Below are 24,367 nucleotides of genomic sequence, written 5' to 3'. Positions count from 1 at the left end.
GCTGTCAGGATGTGGAGTGAAAACGCTGAGCACTTTAAGGCTTTTTGGAGCCGTGATCTCATGTTGGCTATTCAGTGAGATTAGACCAACGGCTGTTTCCGTGGAGGCTGCTGGATTCGGTTCATTAAAAGTAAAATAATGTGCCATGTATATAAAAATGTTGCAGTTTCTGTGTTTTTATGTATTTTTACTTGACAAGACATCATATATCCTAACAAGTCTGTGCATTTTTGTCCCTCAGTGCAGCCTCTCTGAACAATGGCACATGATAGAGTGTGCTTTGGGGCAGGAATGGGTGGCATTATTTCAACCCAAGTGGGGCTATCTTTATAACATGTCCTCTGATGAGGCAGGAACAGCTGCCTGTGGCATTCCATATCCAGAGCTGCCTTTTTAGGGCAGAAACTGCACTCTGTTACCTTTCACTTTATTTCCAGAGCCACCAAAGTTCACCTTCCAACAGCGTGTGCGGGACAATCTGTAAACTCAGTAAGGAGAAGGTGACTCTAAGTAATGCTGTATTTATGAAATCCAAAAAGCATCTGTATTTTGTTCCGCTTTTAGGCTCTGTGAAAACAGCTGAACACCATGCAGAAATATTTCTTTTTCTGTATTGAATCTTAACTCAGCCACACCACGGTTAAGATAATACACAATATTGACTTACGGACACCCGGTTTCGGTGGAGAAAAATGCGTGTTATCAGTGGTAACAAAGTTCTATCTTAAAGACTCAATTCACTTTCTATATCAACGAGCACGAGCCTGTTCATTTTCCCTCAGCCATAAAGCCAAGCACAATCATGTGTGAGCCATTGCCGGCATTATGTAAATCACATCGGTGCAACATAAAATCCTGTTTTCATTTTCTTTTGCAAAGCTGTGGAATCATTAGAGGATATGCAATTTGAAGGAGTTTACAGATCACCCCATCGCCAGACAATGCAGCCCCGCGCTACCCACACATGCTTTCTCAGTTACTGTATTTACATTGCAGGCTTCCTCTCTGAAACAATGACTTCAGGAATTATGTAGTTTTGAGGGGGCCGTATATCAGAGGCGCATTACTGTACAATTTAGTGTTAGACAATTGCAGGCGGGGGTGAAAGGGTCACCTTTTAGAAGACAGCAATTTTGAAAAAAAAAATCAGCTGGAAAAACTATTAGGAAGTGGAAGACATAAATTTTCAAGTTTTTTTTTTTTTTTTGCCTCAGAAATACTCTCCAAAGGAAGATTGGGGTCATTTGGGTGTTGCTGTGGAGGTCACTTTTTCTGTTTACTGTGTTCAGTATTTCATGCTTTAACTACCGATTTCCTTTGTATTGCAATCTCAAGCTCCTTGTAGGAAATGACCCCTACGCAGTTGTTTTTTTCCATTAGTGCCTATTTATGTATGATTTTCTGTTAACAATAAGGAGCACGAGTGGAGGACCACGTGCTGCTGGCTGAGTATCTAAACAGGCCTCAAACTGAATTATCAGACATCTTAAGCACATATTCAGTGTTTTCTTTATAAAAGTAGGGGCGTGATTTAAAACAAATTAAATATTGTGAGCTTCCCCCTGAGGAGGAACATGCTATGGTTCAATGGTTTATGGAAGCAGTCTGAACTATTATTTATGCTGCGGGTTTCTGTCCACAGCAGCTTTTTGCCATTGCTTACAATAAGGATTGCTATGGTAACGCTAAGCTGTTTACCTCAAGTCGTTTGTGTGCATGATAGCGTACAATGAGATAAAATCTGTGGGGACCTACATGAAAGAACAACTTCTCCCTCTGGGACCGACCCCCCTCCACCTCCCTGAGAGTCCAGTAAGCATTCTGCCTTATTAATGAATATCAGTAAGAAAAACAACACTGTCACATGCATCGGACATTATTTACAGTCTGTTTTAGCCTGGTGTGCTAATTGTCAAGGAGGAGACACCTCAGTAAGCACTGGGAGTTGGAAAGAAAAAAAAATAGGCAGGTTTGAATGTGAACACAACAGCTGAAACTAATTTTTCCAACTGCTTATGTTAACGGTGACATTATTTTTACTGGAAACAGTGCAGGACCACAAAGGAGCTCCGTATAGTGTCTGTATAAGGCCAAAACCTGAGGAAAAAGTCGAGAAACTATTTTGAATACATTTGGACTGTGTCAGGTTCTTTTTCATCTTCGGTCAAAAATAAGTGCATCAGGGCACAAGTGCAAGTTCTGCGGGGCTCTGCTTCTTCTCAGAGCCGAAATGACACGGCTTGTATTCCAGTCTAGCCCTTCGCACTCACAAACTAACTATTCCACAGCTCCAAGCCCCACAGGTCTGGTTGGTTTTTGATGCGGAGTGTCTGTTTGTGTGCCAGAATGATATCATGCCCAATCAAGTGGTGTTTCAAATCCTAATAACGCTGTTGGAAGTGCATTATTTGTGTGAACGTGCACAGACTGTAATCAAGGCAGCTACGGGTAAAGGATGTGGGAGTTAACAACGGTCGTGACTGGCAGGGTCATGGCTTTACTTCTCTCTGACATACGAGACCAGGCAGCCGACGTCCAAACTGCCTGTGTAATCACAGTATGGAGGATGTCAAAGTCGCATGTACGAAAATACAGAAAATTGAATAACTCTGCTTCGTTGTCAATCCAGAGAGCAGCGCTGCCCCACAAACCCACCAGCTCCCTGCAGTGTGTTTCGGTTTGTATGGAACGGAGCACGCAGGAGGGGTCTGTATATAAGAGAGGTAGATATTACCTGTTTAAACTGAAGCTTATCTCTCCAACTAATCAAACACAGATACAGGGCCTCTTGTAGATTCCTGCTGAGCTCCAACATGACTGACACAGGGACAAACCCCCCGCAATATCTCAAGTTAATTAATACAAACAGGGTCTGGGAGATGTCTGTTCAGCTCAGGATTATTTTACAACATGCAATCGAGAGTTGCAGTAGCTCTTTAAAATAGTCCAGTTATAAGTTTATGAAGCTTTGGCAGATTAATCGACAAGGCTGCAGCTCCCAGTGTGTAGCTCAGTGAACCCTTCATGTCTGCGGCTCTCAGGGGAGATGTATGTGCGACAGAGTGCACGTGTGTTTCAGGGAAATCACTGAGCCACACCGGCAAACATACACAGACACACTAGAAAATTACCATGTTTTTATTTTTGTAAATTTACGGCTTGCAGGAAGAGGATGTTTTCCTCTTCTCTCTCTTTCTCTCTCTTCCCTCTGCATGGCAGAGAGGCTGCGGCAGCCGCAAGGAAGTCAAGCGGAAAGCCACTGATGGACAACTACGCCACTGCACCCAGACCCCAGCATCTGGCCCCTCTCTCATTTTTATTACAGAAGAATAACAATAAGCAGGGCGCCGACCCCACCGTGAGATTTTGCCACAGTTTTCTAACAGTCGGTGCAGCCGATGCTGAGAAATTTCCATTTTTCCGCATGCATATTTAATTGAGTTTTGTCCCAGTGGTGCGGAAATGATTTGTTTTTTGCTCTCTGTTCACTTGACTCCTCTTCGGAGTCGCTAACCCTGATTAAGACGTTCCCGTTAATTTCCCAGCGCACACCTTTTTTTGTGCATTAATGGTTCTGATCGTCTAATTAAAACTTCTCAGCTCGGCTGCTGATCACCGCTCGTTGTGCCTCTGACCTGAAGTTTTAATTGCCGCATCAGAAGCGATAATAATAATTTTGAGGTTCTGATGATTAAAAACAATGCCATTGCCAACTAGTTGATAGATGGGGGTTTGGGGTGGGCACATCTGAGGAGAAGTTTATGCAGAGAAGGGATTTAGAAAGGGGGCTGTAAAGGCGGATTTACACTATTAAGGAACAAGAAGGGTGGTGGTGGGGGGGGCTACTGTAGGTGATCAGTGGAGGGAAGGGGTGGCAGAGCATATGGAAATCTCCCACCTCTCTCATCCCACAGCCTTCCTAAAGAAACAAGTTTGGCTGGGAGTGGGACTCAGCTTTCCCCACCTCGAATCTAAATCTGCTCATGACTGATCTACTGTGGAGCTCTACTCACTTGGCAGGTTTGCCAGGTTGGGGAGGAGAAAGAAAAGGAGATAGAGAGAGCACAAGAGAAAGGACGACAAAGGCACATAAAAGATGACGACAGTCCAATACCTTCTGCTTATTTTCATAAAAAGATAATAGCACTGTGGGTACGGCATAAAAGGCGCATTGTTCACAAAGTGACTGAATGGGAAAAAAAAGGAACCTATGGTTGTCTCTGTCATAAAACATGATGCTGATGAGATATATGTGATATGGAGATTACTGTCAAAACAGGAGAAGTGAGCTACTTGTGATCTTCTTTGAAACAACACTTTCGCACTGTACTTTACAGATCACACAAACTGCAGTCATGATAGGAAATGATTCAGGCATGGAGAGAGAGAAAGAGGCTGTGCACTCGGGAAACTGCCACCAGCACCAATCTCTCACATTTTGTTCTTTTTTTAAACCGATGGATTTTCTATTGGATTTTTTTTAGGTTTTAGAACAAGATCAATGTTTTGCAGTGGAGCTACTGTACACACATACAGTACACTGACACATACAGTCAGTACAGGAGGTAGCTGTCTTCTCCCCCCTTTGCCCTCCCCCTGTCCTCCCCCCCTCTCTCACAGATCTATTTTATTATTAATCAGATGGTTGCACATCTGCCTACTTGTTTTTTTTTTTTTTTTATCAATAAAGCACTTATTGCTTTTAGTCTAGAATGTGACCTTGCACATTGTCTGCTGTCTTTCTGGGGCTGCTGACCTTGAAGGACCCGTTTGGACTATTTCACTTCAGCGCCGTCCACGGGGCTGTTATCAAATACGAGCCCTCAGCCAAGTGCCACGCTCCCGTCACACCGCCGCAAAAACACAAACAAGACACTGCAGGACAAAGACACAAAACGGGCCCCGGCAACACACTCACAGCACAGGACAATGGCTGAAGAAAAACAATGTATATTTCAAGCACAGATGGAAGAGGAAAGACAACTGAACTTGAGGGCAATCAGGCAGGAAAGTTGAGATCTAAGGACAAATACGCCCTCCAGCTTCATCACAAACAGGGTAATTATGGTATTTTCCAGAACAGAGGGCAAGCAATCTAAAATGGTCTAAGGGAGAGAAAAAAACAATCTGACATGAGTGACAAGAATCACTCTGACAGCTACGTACCAAAACAGCCAACTTTTATTCAGTTTGCTGCTTAGGGTAATTCACAGGACACGCGGCTAACTTGTTAAAATTGTACGTCAAATCTGGACTCACAGCTGGCACCAGATGACGACTTCATTTGCGAGCGTGGTGCACGAGGCGAAAAAAGTGGAGCTTTTAAAAAATACACAATCGTGTACAGTCCCATGCTTCCCTCAGACTGAAACCAGGGAAATTTATTCTTGCAGCTTTGTTTTGAGGCTCGCTTTCAAGACACCAGGAGTGCAATTTGATAAGCCAACCGCCATGGTAAATGAGCAGACGACCCCTGTGTCCCTCCCTCATGGTTGCTGTGCTCGGTGCAGGAGCAAGGCAGTGTGGGTAGTACAGTGGAGCAGGGGCTCAGCGGTGCACCTCTCAAGGGCCCTTGAGCTAATATCTGTACAGATTAACTGCTTCAGTTGTATTTTGGTCACGGGGATCTCTCTTTGCCTTTGTGGCTTGTTGGGAGGGAGAAGGGGAGATGCGTGTCTGTGAGTTTTTGTGTGTGTTGTGCTCATGCAATGTTAGTTGCACACTTTCTTCTGTCGTGAAGTGAACGGCCTGCTTGCCTAAGAGGTCAAAAGCCTCCAGACTGGTGTGTGTCACTCCGTGTTATTATCTTCAGAGCCATATTTAATTTACCAGAATCCACTGCTGCTGCTGCTGAGTAAGTCATCGGCACCCTCTTACCAGCACCTACCCCCTTCTAGCTTTCTACAGGACACACACACACACACACACACACACACACACACACACACACACACACACACACACACACACACACACACACACACACTAACACAGTGTCAATCCTCCAGGGTAAACTCAGCACACGCTGCTCCATTAGTTATCAATTAAGTCTGGAAATCTCCACCTGGCTTAGACACACACACACACACACACACACACACACACACACACACACACACACACACACACACACACACACACACACAGATGAAGCCGGCGCATGTACGTAGCAACAGGAAGTAGAGGTGAGCGTGCCTTATTTGACTACAAGTGTGGGTGTGTTTGTGTGTCCGTGCGGGTGGCACTTTTGTCCATGAGGTTAACCTTGATATGAGGCCCTGTCAGGCCAGATAATGTCAATCAATGACAAGCCCTCACAGATAACCCCTAATGTGAAGCCTAAAAAGCAAAGCTGTTTAGATCTTTAGACATGCCCCCTTTCACCAGCATATGAATTGCATTACAAGGAAATGAGCTGTGGCATTTCTTTAATAAGACTCTTAAGACATTTTGACAGCATATAAGGCCCTCTGCCGTTAAAAAAAAATTAAATAAAGCCCCTGCTGACAAAGCCTCTTCACACGAAGGCAGCGTTGTGATGGGCAGATCCAAGTCCCTGTTAAGTAGAGGAGAGGAAAAGACAAGCAGGGAGGGGGGAGAAAGGAAAAAGAAGGGTGGACCTTACCCTTCTTTTTTCCTCCAACTCCCAGGGACTTCTTAATTGATTTCCAAGGTTACGTTTCAAATTTGTTTTTCAGATACGAGGGGCCTCGTGAACGAGGCTGTGTGTCAAAGTTTTTAAAGCAATTTCCCCTAAATTCAGGCTGGTTTGGAATGTTTGCATCAGATCCTGCTGACCTCCTTCTCCCTCTCCTCCCTTTATGCTCTTTTTTTCTCCTCTCTCCTTGAAAAGAAAGAAGGAGGTGACATTATCCTAAAAAAAAAAAAAAAAAAAAAAAATAGCATGTATTTCCAGACAGGATGCCTGCACTGACAACATCGATCCCTGGCTACCATTAAAACATTTGCTCTGCCTGACAGACTTTCCTCTTTTGGACTTTATATGCAGTAGAATGAATCACAGGTGCCCGTTAAAATGTCATCCTGGGCAGCTTCCCTACCTGTCCAAAAATGACCCATGACTCCCTGCAAATAAATAAATAAATAAATAAATAAATAAATAAATAAATAAATAAATAAATAAATAAAATCTACTTTTTCAAACTCTTACTTTGACACTTTCACTGCTCAAAGTATTCTTCTCATGAAATGTGATTAAAATTTGATCAAAATATGCTCTTTGTAGGGCTAAGACAGGAAGCCATGAGTCTTCCTGCTCGTGGGATTTACATTTTTTAGACCCTGTGGCTGCGGCTCCCCTGCCGGAACTTTAGTTTGCTACTTTCCAACAAGCAGAATGGATGTGACAATAAGGTCTGTGGCAACACGAGACGTTTGAAAGTGTCTTGTACGTGTCTGTGTGTGGTTGTGGGAGCGTGGAAAGGTGCACTATCTACTGTAAACGTATATATTACAGTGGCTGTAAGCAATGTGCAGTGTGGGTTTGGCGTATGTGTGCTGTGTGGCTGTTTGCAGGGCTGTAGACAGCAGGGCACTGTGCTCTGAGCTCTCCTTCTGCTCCTCTCTGTCTGCTGGCTACAGGTCACGTCATTTGCTCTGAGACACACACTGTCAAATGTGCACGCTGACATTTCTACACACTCAGGAAAAACTGATCCGCAGCGAGGATAATAAACACTGAAGTCGGTGACAGCTGCAAAATAGCGTGCTTTAACTGAAAAGTTCAATGTGAACTAAAGGCAGAACTAAATGTGGCAGTTTTCACCTAAAACAGGAACATTCATGTTTCTGGGAGTTCAAAAAATAAAAGAGGGAGGTATGTGCCGTGACTCAATCTGAAGGTGTGATAAAACAACACTCAGAATAAGGAGGAAAAAAATAAAAAATAGCTGTGAAACGATGAAACGAGCAAAGTTGCTTTACAGGAAAAAAAGAATGCTGTCTATTTTGGGTCTCAGTATACAAAAGGAAGTGCTGCTAAGTTGACTCAAACAAATAAATTTGCTTTTGATAAAACCACAGCGACTACTTTTGCATTCTACACCAAACCCACTTTGTTTCCTGCGTCTCTGTCTTCATGACTTGCCACATTTGTGAGGCGCCACTGACTAAATTGTCAAGCAAAAACAACTGAAGGTTTTTCAAATGGCGCAGTGTTGACGGCTTAAAATGTAATTTTATTTGAAAAGTGACAGGTTAAAGAAAAGCCTCAGAAGTGAACATGCAGTGCTTGCCTATTTGCGCTATAACCAGCTGCCCGTTTTACATTTCTGCAACATTAATATTCCTCTTATTATTATTTTAAAGTGAAAACGGATACTCTGTTGAAGTGCAAATCTGATGAATTACGGGAGCAGATTGCTGCTATTAATTATTAAAACCTATTTTATAAATATTCAGGTCTGTCATGCATCTAATAATGAACGCTTTAGAGGAGGTTACTTCCTGTGCGCATCCTAATGTGTCAGAAATATCGCTTTTAATCACACTCGTGTCAGAGAGTGTGCCGGGTTTGAACCTGCCGAAAAAATCCACCAAATCAAGGAAACTCAGGTGGCCAACTACTGTGCTCATCACAGCTCCTTTGCTCCTGCTGTTTCACATGATCCGGGTTCCTCTCCTGCCCCGTCTAAAGACACAGCGAACACCTCTCAGCTCCCTGCTGCATTCTTACCGTGGTAATTTGAATGGAGAATAATGCATCGGCAGCACTCTACCTTCTGGACACACCTAGTCCCAGCGCTACTGCTGCCATATGCTGTGTTGATACATATTCATAACACTTTCTCGTGTGTTGAGTGTCTGTGAGCAACGAGGCTTAAATGAGTGTCTCACAACTTCAAATGTTTAGAGGAAAAAGGAGAAGAAGAAAAAGCCGGGCACAAAGAAAAGTTGGATCACTCTTCCCTCTATTTCCTCTTTTCTCCCTCCCCTTTTCTGCAAAGAAGACAAGTTTGGGTGCTGGTAGGTTACCCCGGTGCTTTTATGGGAAAAACAAGAGGCTGAGGAGTTTCAGGAGTTGCCTTCAAGAAGCCGTGTGAGGCAGCGACTGTCAGCACAGTTGGATAAACTGTCAGGTGGGCCGGATGGTCTCACTGGTAGCACAAGAGTCGACGGCACTGTACCACGACCTCCGTACTCCCCGGCGGTATTTACATATGCTGCATAGGGCACACACACAAGTCGACACACACGCAGACACACACAGTGGAGCACTCTAAGATTAACGCTGTCAGAGCTACAATGATACCCCTTCATTATCTGCACACGGGGCCTCCTTCATGCACTTGCTTGCCTCACTGTCCTCTCCACTGCTTCTCTGTGGAGGTAGTAATTACTAAAGCTAACATTTCTTTCTCTCTGTGCCTCCAACTACCCTCCACTTCCCCATCATTTCTTTCTCTTTATACCGAGCTCTCAAGTGCCTTGCCAGCTTCTTCTTCTTCTTTTTTTTTTGTTGCCAACTGGTGACACATTGAAGGTATGCCACCGCTGATGGCTGCACCAGCGCCACTCTTGTGTGCATGCACCAGCGCTGTGTTATGAGATTATTCGCTGCCCAGCTGATCCGCAATAAAGGCACAGTGTGGTACCCCAGATTGAGATCAGTCATCTGGGTCAAACACTCATTGGTGGTACATGCAACAGAGAAATGCTTGATGTAGCACTGCAGTATCTGTTGTACTATACATTGTTGGTGTAACAGGCTGGGATCAGAGAGATGTTCCCTCTTTCATGGCATTTTTCATTACCAACAATGCCCTTAGTCTTTAGCTTTCTTCTTCCTCTCCCAGCGGAGCTATGGCTTTATCAAAGGTGATAGCTTGCTCAGGCGCATTTTCTCAAACGTCTTCTTCAGCTAGCCATTTCCCAAGCTGCTCTTGGGTAAACGTCACTCATAAAAAACTGGGGAAGATTTGATGGCGAGATCAAAAAGAAAGGAAGGACAGCGAGGAGAACAGGGAGATCGGGGGTGGGAGGGTTGGGGGGGAGGATATAGGAACGATACCCTCCTCCCCTCATCCGACGCCAGTAAGTGCTGAGGGTAATTCCTCCAAGCAGGGCCTGTGTTTTCAGACGCAAATACAACAAAACACAGCGTACTGCCATGAGACATCAAAATGGGCGATTTTGACTTCAGAGGGTCTTCAGATGCTTGAGGAGTTGTCAGTGTTGGGCCAGTGGGACTGAACAGAAAGAACAGAAGGTACCAGCAGGCTGTTAACAACCAATACGGGAACCACGCCAGAAAGACCCGCTCCTCCCAAAATGCCAATCGGCACCAGATCACTAAAGGCTTCCGCCACACTGTAATATCCCACCTGAGCACTTTCATCTGCTGAAAGTTAAATGGCTTGAAAGTTTATCAGCTGCTGCATGTCGACTATGTACTGTACCAATGTGGAAAGATGCTAAAAAAAAGTTTTTAAAAATTCTTGCAGGTAGGAGCCACAAAGACAAAAAACAAACCACACAGAGGTGTTTCTTCAGAGACTCGAGCTTCAACAGGTGCCTTGAAAGTAGGAATTTTATGTTCTTTGCCTTACAGAGAGATTCTCATCAGCAAATCAAAGACGTGCTTCGTTCTTTGGAGACCTGAGTTGTGTTGTGACACGCTGAGAGGGATGTCCGCATTTTCTCCAGTGTTGTTCTCGCTCATTCTTGGAGCATTAGGCTCACTCTAAATAGCCTCAAGGAGATTAGTCTGGCTCATATTCAAATGCACATTTCTTCTAAAACCCACTCCACGAGTGGGCCAAGGAGATCAGCGCAGAGCCTGGTGAGACGTTAGTCAGAGAAGATTCTGTCATGTATAAATCAGCACAGAAGAGGAAAAGAGACAGAGAGGAAGAGGGAGAGAGAAAGGCTGAGGTAAAAGACAAACAAGTGTTGGCTCTGCTATATGAGTTTAGTTAGCTAGAGAGTTAGTGCATGAGTTATGGATAGCAAAGGGCTGAGGGACGCTGTATTTATGAGGGGACTGAGTGAGTGTTAAATCCCTGGTAAGAAATAAAGTCGTCCCTGAGCGAACAGGGGAAACATTTCACTCAGTCTAAGAGGTGCCTTGAAAAAAAATGAAAGCAATCCCTCTTCCAGGGGAAGCACTATTCTATATTCCCTAAAATTGCTTTATTCCTTAAAAATGCTATAGATCACATCCAAGTGGACTGAATCTCATATTTGAATAGAGAGGAGGATTCATTGTGTGTGTGTGTGTGTGTGTGTGTGTGTGTGTGTGTGTGTGTGTGTGCATAATATCAAGCGAGTTCATGAGCCAAGAAAAGGGAAAGAATCTGATTCTTCTAAAATTGCATGCGGATTTTCTGAGGGATCTTTGGCTAAGAGGGGCTGCCAAAACACACAGTGCACTTGTTGCAGTGCAAGGGTTCATCCAAGAAAAGTTTTCCATTGTGGTTTACCCAAGAAAAAGTAGTGTTTTTCAAGTCAAATATTTTAATTCAGCTATCTAAATGAATCTGTCTCAGCATCTATCCACTTAAGCACTGAGATGCATGTTTATTAATATTCTTTTTTTTTTTTGCAAAAAAAATAAAAAATTGCAATGTTTAATGGAGTCAGAGTTGAAAAACCAGAAACAAAGGAAGGCACATGGCCAGCGGAAAAGGAAAAACTTAACAATGCACTTTGTGCACATCCAAGTCTAACTCAGACCTCTCTCCAAGCTCCTGCAGTAGTAATAACAATTATTACTTAAAAAGGCAATATTTTTGCATTAACTTAAAAGGCTATATCTTTTTCTTCCCCTCCAGCCTGTGCGGCCTCACTTACCCTAAGTATCTTCATAAATCACCAGTTACTGTTAACATGTACTCCACAATTCAGTCATCAATCTCCTACCAGGTCAGAGTGAAAACAGAGGGGGAAATGTCTGCTTAGTAAAATGTCTCTCTCGTGAATGCTGCTACCACCACCCACTACTCTGAGACATGTACACACACACACACACACACACACACACACACACACACACACACACAGTATGTGCGTAGAGTAGTAGCATACACACACATCAGTTAAATAACAAACACACGCGCCCGGCACACTGCAAAGCAGTCCTATGGGACATGGGAGCGGTTGCCAGATCGCCACGGTAACGCAAGCCAAATTCAATTCTGACTTCACCTTTCACTCTGCTGGTTCCATTTGTTATAAAAACAAATAAACAGCAAGCGTGAAGTTAGAGTCGGCCAACTTCGCCTCAACAAGAAATATCAGGCCCAGGCTGTAGCAGGAGGCTGCTGGAGAGACAGACACCCACAGGGCCGCCACATGTAAATCTGTGTTTATGTTCACAGACACAGTATTTATTTAACCAAAAGGAGAAAATCTAATTGTACACAAGGAGGATTATTCCTCTCAGAACCATGTCTCCACAGGGGAGAAAAGGACTCTTTAGCCTTTCTTCAACAGACACTGTTTACATCAGCAGAGTGGAAAATCCCTCCGATGACAAAGCTCTCCATCACAACATCTGTATCTAAACAGCCAAATCAATCTCGACCGACACCGCAGATTGTGTCAGGACAGATCTGAAAACGTCTGCACTTGACAGCAGAACAGAGGGGTTTAGGTGCTTTTCAACTATTTCTATTTTTAGTCTTAAGGAGCTTTCATGTCTTTTATATATATATATATATATATATATATATATATATATATATATATATATATATATATAATATAAAATATAAATATAAAATCTTGAACCTAAGATTTTAAATTATAATGTAACTCAAATAAATGCTATTGGAAAAATTACAATGCTGTCATCTAAAGTGAAGTTGAGTAAAACTATAAAGTAGTATAAAACATGAAGTAAAAATGCATAAAAATTTAAAAACTGCAAGTATTTGAATAACTGTACTTGTTTCATAAAAGCAAGTATTACTTCCTATCACTGAATAGCACAGATGCAACTGTAAAATGTGACAAGTGAATTGCTATAAGGCCCAACACAAGAAGTCAACAGACAAAACTTTTTGCAGAAGCAAGTCGCCATTAAAACTAATTCAAACACACATTACTGACATTCAGCGCACCACAGGTGCAAATAAAAACGACTGAATTTTTCCAGAAAGCCAAACATTACACCTGTTGTTTCCTTGCTCTTGTGCACGCCCTCCCTCACGCCAACACACACACACACACACACACACTTTGACACCACCCACCACATCACTACACATGCGTGCCTGACTCATGCCAACTGCAAATAGTAGCAAACCCGAGGTAGCACTCAACTCCTGTGTGTGTGAAGGGGGGAGAGAGGGAGGGATGGGGGAGGAGGGGGAGGAGGGAGGGAGGGAGAGAGGAAAGAGAGGAAGGTGTGTGTTAGTCTTACCTGGCAGCAAACCGCCCTCTGCGCTCTGCCTCACCTCTCCCTCCTGCCCTGGAAGAATTCTCTCCACAAAGCAAGGCATTTTCTCCACAACTGCTCTCTGCCAAGGTTCTGCTCTCTCTCTCTCTCTCTCTCTCTCTCCCTCTGTGTCTCTCTCTCCCTCCCCTCTCTCCTCCTTCTCACTCCTTTTCCTCTTTCCCACTCTGTCCTCCTCTGTTGCCGTCTCTCTCTCCTCCCTCCTTGCCCTCCCCTCGCTCCTTCTTCTTCTCTCACAGATGTCGAGGCTGTGCGAGTTTACCCACTTTACCAGTAGGGGTCCTTCATCGCCCTTCTCCACCCCACAGCCACATGGGGGAACAGAACACACATATGTAGAGGCGCGCACACACACAGGACCGAACACGCACACGCAGAAACAAAACGCACACACACGCAGAAACAAAACGCACACACAGACGCACACACGCAGGTCCCAGGAAGAGAGAGCCACTTAACAGGCGCCCTCCTGTCACTGCTACAATGAGAGCCCTCCGCTGAGCAGCACGACTGTGTGAGATGCAAGCATAGGTCGGTGTGCACGTGTGTGCATCCGTCAGTGTGCGTGTGCATGAGAGAGACAGGTGTGAAGTGGGTGGCGTGCACCGGGAGCTGGCCCTCGGCCCTTTTCCAGCCCTGTTCAGCCCTGTTCAGCCCGGCTCGGCCCTGGCTCCTGAAGTGTAGTACAGTAGTGGCTCACAAAAAAAAACAAAAAATACACACACACACACACACACACACACACACACACACACACACACTCACACACACACACTCACAGGCATATGAGCACACAGATTGACTTACAGTGGGTCCCTCAGAGCCAGCAGCCAGAAACAGAGAGAGAGAGAGATTGTGGGCACACACAAGCACACACACTTTCACTCGTACGCTACACAGACACACACAGAACAACTGTTGCTGTTTGCTACTGCTGCTGTTGACAGTGATAACATGTGCTTTGTGCCTTATGTGTGTGTGTGTGTGTGTGTAGTGCGCATGTGCACATAAACACATACACAAACACGCAGCAGATGCCTACCGGCTCTCGTGTTTCAGGCCTCTATTCCACTGTTTTTTTGTGTGTGTTTTTTTAATGTTTAAAAAAAAGAAAAGGCAAAGAAAACAGTCTTCATTGACACTGGCATGTTAGATTTGAAGGCTCTCAGCCAGTGTACAGTGGGGAATTTCTAGTTTCTCTCCTACTTGTGGGGCACTTTTCACATTGCAATATCAATACTGGGGAATATTAGCTGTCCTCCTGAAGAATGTCAGAACTCTGGTTTGCCTTTGAATAAGGACAGACTGTCTTGGGTAACAGTGAGCCTAAATAAACCTTTTTGTGTGTTAACAAATCAATGAAGACTAAAAAAAACTGAGCCAGAACAAGATTGAAATTATTGTCTAAAAGCAGAAAGAAGAATGTGACGAGTCCATGCAAACAGCACAACCTAATTGTGTATAAAGTTAAAAGTAACAAAGATTAACACTGCCTGGAACTTGATCCCATGCTTGTTTTTTTCTTTTCATCAAATATTATCCAACTTTTATGACAGTTTATATTATACGAAAGTACTGATTCTGATCAGGATCTGCCGTTATTAAATTATCAGAACAGTAATTACGAGGCCTAGCTTTGCATGATGACTTGTTTTTCCATTTATTGCTGCCTGGAACAGGATAAGGGTATCTGCACTCAAGACGTGATATCCCGGACCTGCTTGTTGGTATCATTTGAACAGAGGGTGGATCACCTTTATTTGAGTCAAACACAGCCCTCTAATGACACAAAAATAGTAGTCGCTGCTTGACAGACAAAGCTCCAACGCCCAGTCAAACTGCCTTCAAAACGTTGACAAAGAGTAATAAAGAAAATAGGATGTTAAGAGAGCAGGACACGGATGTTGAATAAAGCCGCCAGAAAGTGTACATACTTAAAGTCGTGATAAGCTAATGAGGGAAACCGAGCTGTGCTTTTGATTGACTCTTATCACTGTTTGCATCGGTAGCAAATCTCCCTTGACAGCAAGACTGAAATCAAATACTGGTTTTTAGGCAGATGAAGGAAAGTCATTTGTATTTACAGGAAATAAGAACGATGCGCTCAATCACTATTCCCTTGTTGTGCTAACTAGAACGCAGCCCCTGTATTAAATGTTGGAGGAGCAGCACAAGGACAAGTAAAACATACCTTAAATAGACTACAAATGAAGTCACTTAACACCCACTCGTTCCCTCGCCACCCCTTGCTCTGTCTGTCTTCAACAGAAAAAGCCTGTGTTTGACTATCTGCCTCTCTGGTTCATGGTTGTCTTTTTGCTTTTTAAACAGGCACCTCGGCTGTCACACCGCAGGAACGGGCGCATTCCCCTTAAATGGCTCCTTTTGACAACTGATCTGTAAATACAGCCGGATCTGCAACTTCCCTCTTTCTCTCTCACTGCTTCACTTTCTCCCTTCTTGCCTTTCCTCTCTCTCTCTCTGCCCAAACTCCTGCCACACACACACACACACACACACACACACACACACACACACACACACACACACAACATGAAGGTCTCCCTGTGACCCACACACCCGCCACACACACACAAACTCATGCACACACAACCACGTTTACCCCCACATCCCCCCTCCCAACTTCCCCAACTCCATTCCCCCTGCCTCTATAAAAACACAAATATGCCATAACTCAGGCGGTGCTGCCACATAGCCTCCATCTTGCCCTGTACCGGGGAGGGGGAGGCCTCTCAGGAAGGTCACCAACAAATGGTTTTCCGATTCACTGCCCCTGAAATAATTTTGTGTATTAAAACCTGAATCTGCACTTTCTGGCCTGAAAGCTTTTCTAATTATTCCAGTGTCCTTGGGACAGACACAGATCCTTCACACGCCGGGGGAAACAAGCTATAGAGCAACCACTACAGCCACAAACACCCCTCCACCCTCCACCCTCCACCCTCCACCCTCCACCCTCCCTCTATCCCTCCATCTCCCCACCTCCTCTCTCCTCTGCTCTGCTCTGCTCTCCTCTTTACAGCCACCCCCCTCCCCAATCTGTTTTCAAAGCGTGTCTGTCCTTTATTAAATTGTTTTCTTTTCCACATTATCAGTTGCCATGGAGACCTCATCTCTCGGATTATTTGAATTTCATTATATCTATTGATTTGGGAGCATTTCATCTTTTTTATTGTTTTTCTGTCAATTTTCGAAACGAATAACCATCTAATTTGCGTCAGCGCTGATTACGTTCGTCCCTCAATAGAGGTCGGCAGCTGCGCCGGGGAAACAAATCAATGGAAAAACATCATAAAACTCGAAAGTACAATCAACCAGGATATGGGTGACATTCCGTGGTTGCTGAAACGAAGTCATCAAAAAATATATACTTTTTTTTCCCTGCGCCTCTGCATGTGTGGGGGTGCAGTGAGGAGGACACATATGTGTCTGGGCAGATATATTACTATATTTCAGCAGATAATATACTATGGTAAATTTCCATACTGATAACAGCCCCTCCCTGCCTGACCAAAACAAAAAAATGCTTACTGTATCTAAATAATTTATGCAATTTTAGCATTTCTATATAAATTTTTTAATAAGCTGCTTGGAGCAAAGTGGCCATTAACAAAACACACAGCTGTCCAATGGGCTAAGCCCAGCAGATCAATTGCACTTTTTTATGACATGATAAAATGCTTTTAAAGCAATTTACACAAATATGGAAAAAATGACTTCATGGGCTTCATTTATTCATAAGGACGTGTATTAGGGAAAAAAAAATCTTACAAAAGCCAGACAGGAGAGATGGTCCCGGTCCTAACTGGAACGGACTTGCTGCCCTCTCCACAAGGACATAAAGTTTCATTACTGATGCACGCAGTCAAAGGCAATTTAGCAAACACAGTGTGCAAAAGAAAACATCAGCATATTGCAAGTGTTCCTGTATTAGGCGGACCTTGCATGTTGTTTTCCAATTTTTATTCATTTTTGTGGGGGCTGGGTGGGGTGGGGGGGTGATGGATTTTTTTTCTTCTCCCTCCCCCTGCCCAGTGTCACCCTGACCCAAAGCCAAGTGGAGGTAGCCTCACTTACAGGGATGTGTGGGTTCTGGCCCACAAAACCGAGTCAAACCTCGTGCCCACGCAATGGGGCCTCGCAGCAGGACAGACCTGCTACTCCAGACTTCAGATGTGCGGTGATACAAGGAAAATGATGCCCACATTCATTATGAGAAGAGAAAACAGGCCCACAAATATTTCAGTGGATATGATCATTTAGCATCTTAGTGCAGGCTCACATTTGGCACAGGAGTGTGGATTGGGGAAGAGGTGGGGGCATCTGGAGGCTAATCTTGTTTCAAAGCATCCTCTTCATGTGCCGACAATGTGCCTGAGCTGCTCTACGAGAGACGCTGCTGCTGCTGCTGCTGCTGCTGCTGCTGCTGCTGCTGCTGCTGCTGCTGCTGCTGAAGGCCCCATGTTTGCAACACATGTCAACATTTGACAAAGCATTACTTTTCCCCCCCAACAATATTCTCCTGCTCAGGCCTCCGAAATGAGGGCGCTAACAAATTAGCTTTTTATGTTTATTTGTGTGTGGGTGTGTCGGGGGGGGGGGGGGGGGGGGGGGGGGGGAGAAAGGAGAGATCTCATTTTGTAAGGCACGAGTTCTCAACCCGAGAGAGGGATGGAGGGAAAGTGAGCGAGACAAAACAGAAAGGGAAAAGAAAGAAAAAGCTGAATGTTTTGGAGTCACGATTCCTCTCCTGATTGCCCTGGCTGTCTCAGTTGTGCAAAACATGACCCTCCCCTCCCTCAGCCACGACAGAAACATGGGCGACTGGATAAACACTATTTTATGCAGTGACTAGATGAATCGCCAGACAGTAATTACAGTCTTCCTCTCGCCCCAACAAAACTCTACTGTACAGGCTCTTTCTCTGACACCAAACTGCAGTAGCACGTACTACAAAACTGCAGGTGTGTGACATGTTTGTCAGTGCCTCTCCCAACTAGATAAATATAAATATTAGACCCTGTAACAACAATGAGACGCTCTCTGCCGCTTCCAGTGACGTGTTAATAATCTGGAGCTGAAAGAGGACTTGTTGTGCGGACGGTCGATGTTATCATGTGCAGTCAAACGTTGTGGGAGCTGGCTTTGTAGAGAAAGTTTGGTGATTTTTTTTTTCTGCTACCCTTGCAGTTTCGGCTTTCCTCTCTTCGATGTAACAAAAATAACACGCTTACGTCCCAAACTAAACATTCCCACAGAGCGGCTGGTACTCTGCTAGGTCTCCGACACCGACTCAGGCAACTCAGTCTTGATGGTTTTGTTTTGGGTTTTTTTTTCATCTGGCGATACCCATTGAAATTTCAAAAAGATCACTCCTACATTAAGTTGATGATGAGAGCCGCGGTGAAACACACTCAGACACTCTTTCTCTTACTCTATACTGATTCATCCGGTCAGACCGTGCCCCAAAAGTGGTGCAGTAAACCATGTTGTCAATGTCCGAGCTCTAAAAAGCACAATTACAGAGGACCTCGACTGAATAATTTAAAGAGCATAATTACTGACCTCTATCCAAATTCCTCTGAAAGGTACATTAAGATATAGAAAAGCACTGGAGGTGGAAGTGGAACTGAGAGGAAGAGAGAAAGTGTGTCTCCCCAGGCCTCCCTAATGCACTCTCCTGCTGTACTCTAACTTCCTGTGGACCCCTAATGTGCCCGCTGCTCACTGGCCTGATGAAGACTACAGTTAATGAGGCCCCTGTTTCTGAAATGAAGTATCTCTGAAACCATCAACATGCATTACTATCAAACAGCCAACCCCCCCTTACTAAACCACACGTATAGACATAAACACACACCAATGCGGCCACTGTCCCAAACCGGCGTCTACACACTAAACCCTTCCTGCCCTCTGCACCTTTTAGTGCCATCATGGGTTCTGCTAAGCTGGACCAGGCTGGCTGAGGTTTTCTATATTTTTGGAGGGTGAGGGGTGGGGGTGTTGATAACTGTCCCTCAGGGGGCTATCAGTGAACTGGGCAGCCGTCACTGCTGGTGTCCCTGGTTCTCAATTGACAACCACGTTCTGACAGATTAGCAGCGATAGTCAGTCCACGACTGCAGACACAATTAAAATAATCACTTTTTCTTCATGTTTTACTGAATGTATGTGACTATATGAGTGATGTTGGATTTGAATGAAGCGTTACAAGCGTTTCTGTATCTGTGTGTGTGTGTGTGTGTGTGTGTGTGTGTGTGTGTGTGTGTGTGTGTGTGTGTGTGTGTGTGTGTGTGTGTGTGTGCGTGTGTGTGCGCGTGTGTGTGTGTGCGTGTGTGTGTGTGTGTGTGTGTGTGTGTGCGTGGGTGTGGGTGTGTGTGTGTGTGTGTGTGTGTGCGTGTGTGTGTGTGTGTGTGTGTGTGTGTGTGTGTGTGCGTGGGTGTGTGTGTGTGTGTATGTGTGTGTGCGTGGGTGTGCGTGTGTGTGTGTGTGTTTGTGTGTGCGTTTGTGTGTGCGTGTGTGTGTACTGGGGGTCGTAGAGAGCTGGCAGCAGGCTTGGGGGAGGATACAGCGAGATGAGGCCTTTTTAATTAAAAGAAAATATTTGTGTTTGCATACTATCGCCGTTGGAACCTGGAACAATTCAGAGAATTCTGGTTGTTAAATGGCTTGTTCTTTAAAAGTGATTTGGGGTATTTCAAATCCTCTTTGCATACATGCATTTTTAAAATTTCAATTATGCTATGCATTTTTTTAAGTTAAGATTCAGAAGTTGTATATTTTAAGACTATTGGTATTTCTTTCCCTGAGATAAATGATCATATTTTTCATGAAGAAAAATTCATTCTCTATTCATTTATCAGGAGGGTGCTGCTGTCTCTGCTGTATTTCAACCGGGAAGGATAGAGGGCACTGAAATAATTAGGCGACTTCTGCAACATCCTGAATGCCAAGGACAGGTGGATTAAAGTATTAAAACAATCGCATTTCAGTCTTGAAATAGTCCTGTGCACGACTCAGCACCATGCGCATCCGTTCAAGTTCAGCTGCCAGCTCCATAACGCCACAGGAGAGGGCTAGAAAAAAAAGCCCAATCCCATTAGCTATGTACATCTCAGCAGACCTGCTGGAAACGTGAGCAAATCTCAGTGATGATTATCCCCCAAAGCTCTGAAATGATAATACATAATCGAACGGTACAGAAATTTTCTCTGTAATCGCGCAGCCAATTTGGGGCTCCCACATTTGTGTTGGAATCAGTTCTTTTTCCAAATGAAACAGGAGACTGAGGCAGTCGCCTGTGCACCCGAGGAGACATTTAACTACTGTCCTCCAATTAGAGGCTGGATAACGGAGCTCCCTACATTAGGAGACGGAAATTATTTAAGACAAAGGTTAAGACAGGAGTTCACATTTTGTTCTATTTACAGTGCAAAATTAATAAGGAAAGCAAAGTGCTTCATAGTGCCGCTTCACTCAAACATGAGGGTGAGTGATCCTCATTTTAATCAGAGATGTTTAACACAACTCTGAGCTTTGACAGTCAAGAGGGTTAAAAACAGTTCTGACAATATTAAAAATGATTGTTCTGTTGTCAAATATTAGTGGTAAAAATTAAATTACAGTCACATTTTACTAATGCAGTGAAAGAGGGATTAACGGTTATACACTTCTTTTAAAAACTCAGTTAATGAACTTGTTCAAATCATGTTTTTTTAATCTTATCAGACTTAATCAGTTTCTTTAAAGATAGCAGATTTGTTTCATCAGATCAGCTCTTTAAACTGAAGCATCCACTTACACAGATGCCTGAGAGGAAAACCAAGAAAAAAAAGAAGTAAAAACTATGAATAAATCAGTTTTAAAAACTCGATTTCTTGAAAATAACTGATGCAATGATTTAAATCTATTTTGTCTGTATACATAGCAAGTACACAGGCTGTGAAAATAGCTTTTTTTAAACAACTGATAATAATTAAGGTGAGCTCTTTGATAAAATCTAAGCCTCTTAGTCAACCTGCCATCTGTGGCTCCAATATGAGAGCTCGTGAAGGTTCGCTCTTTTTGCCTTCTGTAGGAAACAAGGAAGAAATAAGTGAATATATTTGTTGGTGTTGGAGCACCAAAGTCAACCTGCTTCCCGAGCCGTGCCGTGGAGGTGGAATGAACCTCCTGTGACAGAAAACAAACAGGAAGCCGAACGAGGAGAGAGAAATCTGTGCCCTTCAATCTTCTGCAGTAAAGACGTTCTTAACCAGGTCTGACAGCTAACAGCTCCTTGGCAATTGGGGTCAGTTAAAGGAAAAGTAGCTCAAGTTTTGTTGGGGCTTTGGCTTCATAGATGTTCAGGAGCTGCTGCCCACTGCAGCATCAAAGGGGATTATAGGGACAGGGCCATCTGCCATCTGCGCCAGAATAAGCGTGAGCCCTTTTATGTCTCTGCCTGTATGTTTGTGTGTGTTCGCCAGTGTGTATGTGTTTATGAAAGGAAGACAGAGAATCCCTCATGTCGATGTACTTTTAACTTAAAGGGCATCAGAGTTGTGGGTTGCAGCCTACACGGGCAGACAGCTAGTTTAAATCTGGGCTGGGGGCACCAAAGGTTAACATCATACCTGTCAAGTACAACACTTTGAGTCCAGGGCTGCTGTTAAAACTCTGTTAGAAGTCTAAGTGATATTTACTTAAAGCGTGGGGACGTATCTATGTTTGCTGTGGCTAATTGGTCACATTCTAATTGTGGAATAGTCTGTCTTTTGTCATTCAGGCAAAACACAGAACTTGTTTTTGTTGCGGGTTTATTGGAACACAGTGCCACTCTTGTTCCCCCTTCACCTCTCTAATTTGTTTTGGGTCTTGTTCCTGGCCTCCGCCTGGGAATGTTTTCTGCTCAATAGTCTGCTACCTTTTAGCTGAGCCGCCCAGTGCTTGACCTACTGCCGACACTTATTTTCAGCACTCTAATTGTCGTTTAATCACATATCAACCTGTCATTTAAAGACCCCCTTTTTTCAAGGGGGAACATTTGCATATGTTGTAAAACTAATTCCTATCGAAAGCTCCAGTGGCTGTGAAAGCGGGCGCTCTGTCTCTCTCTTTTACTTTCACACCCGTGTAGACACAGTTAAGCACAAGAGAGAGTAAGAGACACACGCAGCGCAGCTTACTGAATCTCACCTTAACAGACAAAAACACACATAGGCAGACGCCATACCTGATATTCTCGATTCAGGTGGTTTTATCACATTTGTTAACAGTGTGTGGTGACACGTAACGTGTTAGAATAGGGACAGCGACAAGAGCGATTCAGAGTGCATGTCCTCGTGCCAGCCAAAGAGAAGGTGACAGTGAATGTATAGTGTTATAGAGGAATCAATTAGAGTTAATAATGTATCACTCTTCCAAATGTTACATTCATTTGTTCACACTTAGATAAAGCTACTGCAAAATAGGTTGTGCCGGGTTTGCCTGGCAGACTACACTACATTTACATTATCACCCTTATACATCGAGGAGCCATGTTCCGCTTGAGTGGTGGCAGTAGAGTGGAGGGGGGGGGGGGGGGGGGGGGGGGCGAGAATCATGTTTTTCAGGCCCAAGGAATGCCAGTCCTCAGGAGATCTCCCCCTCTAATTACAGAGCGGGAGAAAGACAGCTCTTTGTTCTACCTTTTATTACATTAATTGATAAAACAGAACTAGGGTGGAGTCATCTTATGGGGGGAGGAGGAGCCGGTAGTGCCGGGATGAATCGAAGGGGATCCTTTGGGCAGATGAAGGTGGGTGAGAGGCTTTTGGAGCCGTGGTCCTATTTTCAGAGGACTCCTAATCCTGTTAGGGGCTCCGATGGTGGTGCTGTCCTGGCAGTGTGCTTTCCCAGAGGAGGGGGAGAAGCTGGGGAAGAATATGGCGTGGTGGGTGAGAGTCCCGGCAGCGTTGTCTGGGCCCAGGCCTTAATTAACTGTCTCTTCAGGGGGCACTGAAGGCCACACTGAGAACCTATGTCACAAACACTAGCAAGCATTGGGAACCTTTAAGGGAAAGTGGCATCTCACCCACTGTGGAATGACTGGAAACTGTGTGGACCTTTAATATGGACCCCATACTGCTCAAAGCCAAACAGATATCGCAGGACATTAGCAGGGCTATTTTATGACTGGTTATTAGCTTCACACAAACTGCACAGTTGGATGATATTTTTGCCATCACAGTGATTCAATTACAAGCTTAAGAGTATAAAAAAGAAACCACCAAAGGAAAAATATTCTGATCTCAGGATTGACTTTAAATATGATTTGAAAGTTATTACTTTTCAAAACCAAAAGATCAATATGTTCCATTTCTATTCGTGCAGGATTGGCCAATCTTATTTGTCAGTGGTTAAGTAGCTGTAACAGGCTTTGTCATGGCTCTAATCTGCTTCTGCTCGTTTAGGCTACCTGCAGACAACAGAGGCTGTGAAGTGCTGCTACAGTGGCCAAATGGAGTCTGAATATGTTACAGAGGCAATTAAGAGGCACGTTGGTGTGTGTGCACACACACAACAGTGTCAGAGGTGCTAAGCCGGGCCAAACACGCCTCATTGAAATGTCCATCTTAAAGCCACCCAAGTTCCTCATCTCCCCCCACCCTCCGACAACCAAGATGCTTCAAGACTGTCAAAAGCATTTTCCACAAAGCTGAGGAGAGGGCAAGGAAAAAAAGGACCTGCCACTGTCACATGTATGCTTGCGCGTGCACACACACACTCGCGAGGCTGTCAGGTAAATTAGATCTGAAAGCTGACAATTTCTGACCATATTTCCTTGATTATTTCAAACAAATGCACACCAGCCGCTCTAAGGAGATTAAAGTGACATAAAAGTCCCGAGTGGGAGGAGGGAGGGCAGAGAATCCAGGTCACCCCCATTTGTCCCCCTGCCTGACAGCA

The 24,367-nt window shown here is 44.3% G+C and overlaps 1 protein-coding gene across 7 annotated transcripts in view; it reads right to left on the bottom strand.

Annotated features, from left to right (window-relative positions):
• The window catches only part of casz1 (castor zinc finger 1), a 77,422-nt gene that overhangs the window by 35,742 nt on the left and 17,313 nt on the right, over nt 1–24,367 (bottom strand). For 6 of the 7 annotated variants that reach the window (XM_035951442.2, XM_035951446.2, XM_023277263.3 and 3 more), the window contains exon 1: nt 13,385–13,539. The exons of the other annotated variant lie outside the window; for it this stretch is intronic. In XM_035951442.2, coding sequence (XP_035807335.2) covers nt 13,385–13,463 — 79 coding nt within the window. In that variant the 5' untranslated portion in view covers nt 13,464–13,539. Of the gene's footprint in view, nt 1–13,384; nt 13,540–24,367 lie in introns of those variants that run through there. 7 annotated transcript variants of the gene reach the window in all.

Source organism: Amphiprion ocellaris, chromosome 8 (genome assembly GCF_022539595.1).
Source record: "Amphiprion ocellaris isolate individual 3 ecotype Okinawa chromosome 8, ASM2253959v1, whole genome shotgun sequence".
NCBI classification, from domain to species: Eukaryota; Metazoa; Chordata; class Actinopteri; family Pomacentridae; genus Amphiprion; species Amphiprion ocellaris.
The sequence above is the reverse complement of the archived record's forward strand: the minus strand, read 5'-3'. Positions and strand labels throughout refer to the sequence as shown.